Here is a 9,625-nt window from a genome sequence, read left to right as displayed (position 1 = left end):
GGCCAGAGGCGCGGTGCGGAGCGAATTTGTCCCTTGGGGGCTGGAGGGGGCTTGCCCAGCCAGCCGCGGCAGGGGATGCGGGGGGATATGCTAATGCCGGCCGGCCGCCGCGGACCAGCCCCCCGGAACGTGGAGATATAAGGGCCCCCCGCATCGGGGAAAGGACACTTCGGCTTAGGTCGCTAATTAGGCAGGAAACCTCCCCGGCCAGCTCGCTTGCCCGAGCTCGGTGGCTGCCGCCCCGGGCTGCAGGGATGGAGGTGATGGACAGCTGCCAGTTCTCCCCGTCCGAGCTCTTCTACGACAGCTCCTGCCTCTCCTCCCCGGAGGGCGAGTTCCCCGAGGATTTCGAGCCCAGGGACCTGCCTCCCTTCGGCGCCCACCAGCCCGCCGAGCCCGCCTGCTCCGAGGAAGAGGAGCACGTCCGAGCCCCCAGCGGCCACCACCAGGCCGGCCACTGCCTGATGTGGGCTTGCAAAGCCTGCAAGAGAAAGTCCACCACGATGGACCGGCGGAAGGCGGCCACCATGAGGGAGAGGAGGAGGCTGAAGAAAGTGAACCAGGCGTTTGAGACCCTGAAGAGGTGCACCACGGCCAACCCCAACCAAAGACTCCCCAAAGTAGAGATCCTGAGGAACGCCATCAGATACATCGAGAGCCTCCAGGAGCTCTTGAGGGAGCAGGTAGAAAACTACTATCACCTGCCGGGACAGAGCTGCTCCGAGCCGACCAGCCCCACCTCCAGCTGCTCCGACGGCATGGTAAGAGAGGGGCAGGAGCTTGGGGCCGCAGGCAGGGCCCCCTCGGCAGCAGGACGTCAGGGAAAGGTGGCCACTTTGGGTTAAAACAGGCCCTTTCCTCGGAGATAACGCCGAGCGTGCCCGGGGGCCGTCGGGGCAGGCAGGGGGCCACCGCCCCGCCAGCTCCCCAAGCCCCTGAGGCTGTCCTGTGTGTGCCCCCTCCCCGCTCACTGCAGCCAGGGGGCCGTGCATGGGGTTTGGGGACGGGGGGCGGCCGGGGGGAGCGCGGCGGGGCCGGCACTCGCCCCTCGCTGTCTTGCAGGCTGACTGCGGCAGCCCGGTGTGGCCGGCGAGAGGCAGCAGCTTCGAGGCCGGTTACTGCTCCGAGATGCCCCACGGTAAGGCCGGCAGCGGCGGGCGGGGGGGGGCAGCGGGCAGGGGCGGACCGGGGGCCCTGTCGGGCCGGGGTCGCGGCGCGGGGGGCTCCGGTAACGAGCTCCTCGCCTCGCCCCGGCCGCAGGGTACGGCGCGGAGCCCAGCAGCACCCTGTCCAGCCTGGACTGCCTCTCCAGCATCGTGGACCGCCTCTCCCCGGGGGGGGAGCCCCTCCGACACCCCGGCTCCCTCTCGCCGGGCGCCAGCATCGACTCGGGGCCCGGGACGCCCGGGACGCCGCCTCCCCGACGGACCTACCAGGCGCTATGAGGGACGCCAGCTCTACCCTGCAAACCCCGCTGCAAATAAAGCGTGCTACAACACGGCCGGCTCGCCTGGTGCTTCTTTGAACGCATCCCCCGGCGTTACGGGGGGCGGCGGGGGGCCCGCAGCCTGCGCGGGGACGGGGTCGCATCCTGCCGGGCTGCGGGGGCTGTGCGGGGTGGCCCAAATCTGCCCCCGCTCCCCTCCAGCTGCGGGCACTTTCCTTTGTCTCCTGTGGGAGTGAAAATAACATTTCCTAGTCATCATCTGTATTATTATCATTATTACTATTACTACTACTACTACTACAACCACCCCTACTACTACTACTTCTACTACTACTATTACTATTTCTTGCAAAGCCCTCGTTTCTTTCCATGAACACAAAGACCAAATCAGTACGTCAAGTTTTGGCCCTAATATTGCCCGGTCACTCCGCTCTGTAAAAGAACTGCACGATCCAGGCCTGATACCCTGTAGGGGAATTTTGATCCCAGTCACTCTCGGTGTTCTTGAAGAGACAAATTTAGTAGATTTGGTAAGAACAAACCACAGCTATCTCTTTCGCAACCCGCAAGGTACATTTCACAATATTCAGAAAGCAATGTAGAAGTATTTGTTCCTAACGCCTCTTGGTCTCACTGTGCAGGATGAAAATTCATGACTTAGTATTTGCAGTTGTGTGGATCTAGAAACAACCAGGTCAAGTCTTTGTGAGTTTCAGGGCTAACAAATACTTCCTTCCAGACACTATGGTTAACTATTTCTACCACAAAAAAATTCCAAACTTTTAAATTTTTTACATCTGTAATCGAAAACTTTTGTAACTCCCACAAAACAGGCAGGGATGGGAGGGAGAAACGGGCTCCTTTGGTGCATCCAGAAATGTCTTCTCTGGTAAATACTCCAAGGGGGAAGGGACGTACACTTGCGTGTTTGCCATTTGTGTTTATGCTGCTATCAATGGGTGGCCAAGGGGCCTGGAAGCAGTAATTCACCTCTGATAAACCTTCCACTTGAAGCCAGCGCAGCTCAGCCACGTCACCGAGAGTTGCCACCCGCCTGCTCTTTGGCAGCGTCTGCAAAATATGGGTGAGGGGAGCACAGCTTGGGATGGCCCTGTCCTCACAGCACACCCCTGGCAGGCTGCAGGAGGCGAGGTGGCACCTGCCTGCCCCACTGAAGTGGCTGGGCTGCTGGCCAGGGCCCCTCCAGCACGGCTCCCCCCAGAAAGGCCTTTTGCCCGTGCTATGTCACCTCGAGGTAGGTGTTTCCTTTCCTGCAGCGTAATTCAGGAAGAGCTCTTTCCTGAATAGGCTTCCGGCCTGTGTGGGTAGGTCCCAAATAGTCAGCAAGCAGGGAAGGTGGTTTGACAGCCCTGGACTTAGGCTATGCAGAGGCACAAACGAGGCGTTGGCACACTCTGGTTATCAGGAGTACACAAGTGCCTAACTCTCATGCAGTCTCTGTTGGTTATGGGTGGTAACATCCCAAGCCCTCTGTTCATAGAAATCCTTACACAAGACCTTGAGCGTCACTGGTTTTATTCACAATCTCTCACACATTGCTGCATTGGTGCAGTGCTTGCTCCTTTCAAGCAAAATCCTGTCTCAGGGCCTCATCTTGCAGCTAGGATACAGTGCAGAGCATTTTAAATGATGGTTTAAAATGAGCCAAGTGGGGAACTTTCTGCATTTCATTCTGCGCAGTGCTGACCTTGGCAAGCAATCTCCTGTGAAGCATGCAGAGCAACACCAGCAAATCACATGTTGGTAATGTACACCTCTCTTTGGCTGGCAGACATTTTGAGAGTTGCAAAAAGGTCAATACTTCTGAGAACTGGCTTTTAAGAGAGTGAGCAGAAGTATCCAGCCTGTGGGATGTTTGTCCACAGCCTCCCCAGCCCCGCCAGACTCAGTTACGATCTCAGACATTGTTACACACAGCAAGAAGATCGCCTTTTGGTTATAGGACATCTATAAACAAAGCTCCTATGAACCTAACCATGTGGTAATCCTTGGAAGGAGTGGAAGTTAGCACTGTGAAAACACCTTTGGCCTGTGGATTGGGAAAAACAAGGTGTAAAAGGCTGCTGTCTTGGGAGATAGGCTGTTGTGGTCAAATTTTGCGTGGTCAATAATAATGACAAGTGCAAATGAAAAGAAAGATTAACGTTCTATGTGAATCAGGCTCACTTAAGGAAGGAAGGCTGTCCCCACAAATACTTAAGAAGATGATGGTCTCGAGAACCTAAGCTCCATCTCTCCCAGCTCCTGCTGCCAGCTGAGTGTTGCAGCCTCGGGGAAGGCATGCAGCAACCTCACCCACAGGCAGGCAGGTGGAGTGATGCCTCATGGCCTCGGGTTAATGTAACACAGAAGTTAGAAGTTTTTTGTCTGTCACTTACTGCAATGAAAGGCATAATTCTGTGCATATTTTTTTTTAATAAAATTCATTTTATATTTTAACTTTACCTCTGAAAGTCATGTTTTCTTGGATTATATTCTGACTGAAGGAGGCAGCTGGGTTTATATTTGGTGATGAGTTTCTTGTATCTTTCATTAAGAAACCAAGCAGAGGTCTTCAGAGAAATACTTATTGTAATCTCAGATCAAAAGGCCTGATGTATACTACAAAGCTGCTACAGGAACCTAGCAAAGATCTCCTAAATATAACTCAGAAAAATTTCGGCTCAAGGGAGTAAGAGATGTAAGGAACACTGACTGTGAATTCACTTCATGTGAAGATCTCCTCATATGAAATTACAGATATCCAACAAATAAAATTGTCATATATTACTTTTCTAACATCAGAAAAGATGTAAAACTGAGCTTTACGCTTAGTGTTAGGAAACCCTGCCTTGTAGGGCCTGTGTATTCAGGCCCTCCTCCCTCTCTTTAGTGTGCTTGCAAGTTTCTGGAACTTTTTTGTTGTTGTTATTGGTTTTGCTTGTTTGTTTTTGCTTTGTTTTCTGTGTGATGTCCACGTGTTACTTGTGCGTAGATGGCTGATAATCTGCCTGTGCTTTTTATACCTTATGTGTTATGAGTGTGTGAATCACTGGGTGTCAGAAGTGCTTGTGCATGCCTCCCAGAATTTCTAGCTGCTGATTGTGTAGCTGTGTGCCTATTTCTGGAAATCTTTTCTACCTGATATAAATATTTGTTTTTCTAGGAATGCTTTCTGAGGCATCCGTCAGTGTATTTGTGAGAATCCATTCTGTGCATCTGTGTGTTCTGTAATGAGCTCTTGCAGAGCTTCTTATAGTAAAGGTTGAAAAACAAGTGTCATCATGATGTTTTTAGTCACTTGCATCTTTTTAAAATGCAGATCACTTCAGTTTATGCATTTCATGCTTGTCTCCAAGTAGGAAAAATCCTGCTTGCTCTATGCTTGTATTTCTGAAAGAAAAGATCAAATCTTCTCCTTCTGTGATGAGGCTTGAAAGTGATTAACTTTTAGTAATTAAGGAAAAGGATGAAAGGATCCTAATTTATAATATTTGTTAAAATGCATATTTTTATGGAACTGCATATTTTCCAGGAATACCCTGAACTCACAGCAGCAGGCAGCTCTCCTCTTCCCACCCCAGGCCTACTCCCTCCCTTTCTCCTCCTTTGCAGAGCCCCTGGCTCGCTCATCACTTCTCCTTACTCCTTTCAGCTGGACCTTGGTGTGCCCCAGGAGGACCTGCAGCTGGCCAGCTGATGACTGCTGACCTTTGGCAGGCTCTGCCTGGGGTATCAGCCTTACAGCTGGCCACAACTGCCTTCCTGGCAACCAGAGTCCTAATGAGCGTGGCCAGATGGAGCCAGGGCTGCGATCCTGCTGGCTAATTGCACCCTGTGTGAGGAATGGAAGAGCTCACCCCCAGCCGTGGAGGGGTCGAGCAAATGCATCCGGGCAAGTGCTAGGCTCTTCCTGCAGGCAACTGAATGAGTGAAAAAATGGACAAGTAAAACAAGGACTTCAGAGCTGTTTTTCTTGTGATCTATTTGAGTTTTCCCTTGGGTATTAGTTTAGGTTTCAGTAGTGGCCTTCTTTTCCCTCCCTCATTTCACAGTCTTCTCATCATTCAGTCCAGGAGAAACATTCATCTACCAGGACAGGACAGGACGGCAGGAATTATTCCCCTTCCCAGATACAGCGTGATACGCTTTCTCTTTAGTCCGCTGGTGTCCCACTTTCCTTCCTCCAGGAGCTTACACATCCCAGATGCTCATGGATCTCATGCCAAACCCACTATACCAAAGAGTCCAGATACTTTCTGAAAGGTCTTTTGCTTTCTGCTCCCCAGGCCAGCTGACCAGGACCATCTAGTGCTGGAGGCTGGATGTGTTTTGAGCATTAGTAACATTTATGGCCTGGCAATCTTCTGGAAGATGTTAGTGACTATGATGCCAAAGGCATTGCTGAGCTATGCTTGAAGAAGGTGATAGCGGGCATGATATATGAGGGTCAGCAAGCCCAGTGAGAGATCACAAAAGTAGCTCAATGTCTGCATTAAATTAAGTGCATTTGAATCGTACACTCTCTTAGACTCTCCGAGAGGCCTTCAAAGCTGGAGCAGCAGCAGAGAATAATTGTGCAGTTTTTCTCTTTATTTCTCTGACCTTCCTCTATTAGTGTAAACTTTTTAGCTGATGTTATTTTCTGCTTTAAAAATCCATACAAAACGTATGCTGAGCAAAAGGTAAAAACAAAAAAGAAGCACTAAAATCTCAAGCTCTGATTTTTATATATATATATATATATTTTTTAATAGTGCCAAATTCTACTGCTTGCACTGGGACTCAACCACCTAGCAGAGACTCCAGTACCCAGCAAAAACTCAAGCTGGTGTGCCTGTCATACATTACAGGGAGACAAAATGTGGATTTGATCAAGTCTGAATCCAGCCTACTGGCTTTAATTGTTTGATTTCACACCATTTATTAAATTAAAAATGAATAACTCTGTAATTAATGGTAAGCAAACAATGATTATAGCTTCAATTACACCTGGGTATGGTTCAGTGCAAAGACCTCATTAGCAAACGCACCACTGCTCCAGCAAGAAAACCTGCCCTGCTCCCTTCATTTCCACCTTTTAACTAACCATATATGCAATCTGTGGTCATGCATTGTTTTTGTTTGTTTGTTTTAGCATGGGAAAATATTGCTTGTTTGTTTTCCTTTCCACTTCATAATGTTTTGAGGAAATAGACAAACAGTATTTTGAATTTCAAGAGTATTTCTTTCTACAACTGCTCTTTTGGAGCATCTTCCAGCTGAGCTTACAGTACAATTCTGAATCTTGCTATCTGAGTATGTCGAAAAGCAGAGGGTGAAATGTCTCTGCTGAACACGGTGAATGTATATAAAAAGTATATATCTGAAATCCCTTCCACAAATGCAAGGCTTACGTATAGAGCTGTGGCAAATACAGACAGCAATGACCATAGCAAAAATTCTTATATTTAGCTGTTATTTCGTTGAAAAAGTAGCTTTAAAAACATCACAGGCCTGTAGAGATAGCTGGAGTGAGCCAGTCAGGCACTTGGGAGGTGGGTGCCTCTGCTCTGGTCCTCACTCATCTGATTCTCTCTTTTTTGGATAATATTGACTTGCTGTTAGGAGCAGACCACCAGGCTCCATTCACCCTTGTGTATGCCTCTCAAAGATTGTCTTTCTGGTCATATGACTCCCACATTTCATTAAAGGTGTGTCTTAAGCAGCTAGGGTCCTTCTTTTTCAAGCATGTGTAGTGCTGTGCATTCCCCAAAGTGCAGGAAATGGCTTATCTGCAAAGCTTCTGCAAATGGGTGAGGACCATCCTCTCAGGCACCTGCAGGGGTGAGCAGTATCTAAGGAGTAAGATGAGTTCATAATCCGTGCATGAAAACATAGTGTTTTGGGGGGCTTCATCCTGAACTTTAAGCATCCACTCTTGTTTCCTTGCAAAACACTAAGAGCCTGTCTACCTGGTCACAGCAGAAGGCAGGAATTACCTTTGGAAGATGTTCCTGGTGACAAGAAAAAGGGCTTCTGCAAAAGCTGGAAAGGTAAGCACTGAAAGCTGAGAGAGCTGTTGTCGGATACATGGCTGCTCATAGGGTGTAAAGGACTTGTGACCCCAGGCAACTGGGAAAAAGTTTAATAACTCTAAAATCCCCCATGCCAAGCATGAAGTAGAGGAGAAACCAAGTAAACAAGGGCAAAGACAGCTGTATCCTACTGGTGTCTGAAATGCACATTTTTCACAGGGTACAAATTTCTCACATGGTTATCGCCCGGGTGAAATCCAAAAATGACTGAACTCTGAAATATGAAACTTATTATTTCTGAAATTCCTAATAAGTAGGGCAGCAAAACCTTGTTTTAGGAAACTGTGCATGAAGTAGATCTTCTCCAGCAGAAGCGGTCTGCTCTAGGGGCTCTCCTGACTGCATCTGCTTGTCACAGCCCATGTCCCCACCTCTCACAGGGCTTATCTCACCTGCCAGACAGAGGGATCGGATGCACACCTTTGCTCTCCTACCTCCCGACACCAAGCCTCCTCCTCCTGTACTCCCACTCCCACAGGACACCTGTTCTATGTCCCCACTTTCTATGTCCTCCCACAAATGTTGTTCCCACTTGCTGATGGCGTGTTCTCAGCCCAAATTTCAGCACTGCTACTGCCAAAATTCGGAGGGGGGAATGTGCCGAATCCCTCGCCAGCTGCAGCAATGCCTGCAGCAACTCCGGCCCTTGGCGACGGTGGTGGCCACGGCATTGCAGCCCACCTGCACAGTCCCTCTCTTCCCAGGCAGGGGTTTTGAAAGACCAAAGGCAGAACCAGCTTCTGTGCGAGCATTTCTGCAGCAAAACAGAAAGAGCTGGGTGTTGTGGGGGAGAGAAAATTCCAGAAGAAAAAAATCTCTGCACTCTCTCTTGCTTAACATTCATCCTAAGGGTACAGATGTCTATTCTGCAGTTTATAACACTGGCTTTTAGTGGTTAAACTGCGTGTGTGGAAGCGGCTAAATTCCACATTTACAGTGGAAGATAAGAATTCTGAGAAAAATATGTATGTATTTTGCTGTACAGTCTTGCTTTAATGCATCGTTACACTAATAACATACATCCTAACATTTACATTTATAAAATAAATAGTACTATTGTTATAACTGCTCTTTATTCTCATATTTTTCAATCTATAAAATGCCTTCATTGTTCATAAATGATGAAGTCAGTTACATGAAAAAGATCGAATGCCATTTTGGTTTCATATTTATGGAAACAAATCTTTATCTTCATGTATATCCCCTTTTAATCAGAAATAGTGCATTATAAAGTACAGCTAGGCAGTGAAGTTTATTTCTGACGTAACTCTACTGAAACCCCTGGAGTTTCACCAGGAACAGATTCAGGCCAGAAGGCCTAGAATATAGTTACAATATATTCATTTTCTCATGCCTCAGAAATGGACTGTTTATGTGCCAAGCTGTAAAGTGATATCCATGATGACTGAAGCCCGAACAACATTAAAATATCCAGATCCCCCGCTCCAAATCCTCTGGTATCCGAAACTGTTCCTTTCCTTCCAAAAGGAGGGAGTTCGGCTGCCGAGGGCAAGCGAGGGCAGAGCGCAGCCCGGCCATGGGCAGCACTGGCTGGCGTGGCCTGCTGGCGCCTGCCGCCCAGCTTGGTGGGCTCAGCCTCCCTGCTCCACTGCCCCTCACACAGCCACATCAAAACCTGGCCTGAGCACCTGAATCGTGCTTGAAATGACAAGTGCTGTGGAAAATTGCTTTTCACTGCAATTGCAGTAGTTCACACAACAAGCTGGTGCACTTGAGAGCCAGGGCCTGCTCTTGGTTCACATATGCTGGAATATCAAGTACAGTCATGTTTGCTGCTTTATTTGGCTGGGCTTTCCACAAGTACGAGCTTGAAACTGCACTCGCAATAACTGCAGTAATTTTTGAACAGTCTTCAATGCCAGGCAGCCCCTACTGAGTACCAGAACAGGTAACAAATGCAAGGAATTAATGAAGAACTCTTGTTTTGTAGACTAGTTTTGTTGTTGTTGTTGTTGTTTGTTTGTTTGTTTAATTCCATCCCTCTGTGTAGGTAAGAACAGAGTGTAATCAGAGGAAAAGTTTTGTTGAATGTATGATAAAACCATTCACTTTTTTAAAAGACATTTTAGAACCATTAAAA

At 48.4% G+C, this 9,625-nt stretch overlaps 1 protein-coding gene across 1 annotated transcript; it reads left to right on the top strand.

The window, feature by feature from the left end:
* The first annotated feature begins 66 nt into the window (after window positions 1-66).
* MYF5 (myogenic factor 5) lies at window positions 67-1,501 on the top strand. Its single transcript, XM_068669091.1, has 3 exons — window positions 67-761; window positions 1,063-1,138; window positions 1,261-1,501. The coding sequence occupies exons 1-3, from the start codon at window positions 255-257 to the stop codon at window positions 1,443-1,445; spliced, it is 768 nt and encodes a 255-aa protein (XP_068525192.1). The 5' UTR covers window positions 67-254; the 3' UTR covers window positions 1,446-1,501.
* Window positions 1,502-9,625: the final 8,124 nt, after the last annotated feature.

This window comes from Anas acuta, chromosome 1, assembly GCF_963932015.1.
Source record: "Anas acuta chromosome 1, bAnaAcu1.1, whole genome shotgun sequence".
In the NCBI taxonomy this organism is placed as follows: Eukaryota; Metazoa; Chordata; class Aves; order Anseriformes; family Anatidae; genus Anas; species Anas acuta.
Note: the sequence above shows the minus strand (reverse complement) of the source record. Positions and strands in the feature narration are given on the sequence as shown.

Bases quoted from the DNA above. Each gene is read 5' to 3' on its own strand.
- MYF5 (XM_068669091.1), top strand. From the start codon at position 255: ATGGAGGTGATGGACAGCTGCCAGTTCTCCCCGTCCGAGCTCTTCTAC. The intron at 762-1,062 runs GTAAGAGAGGGG...GCTGTCTTGCAG, and splicing joins CCAGCTGCTCCGACGGCATG to GCTGACTGCGGCAGCCCGGT. The intron at 1,139-1,260 runs GTAAGGCCGGCA...CCCCGGCCGCAG, and splicing joins CTGCTCCGAGATGCCCCACG to GGTACGGCGCGGAGCCCAGC.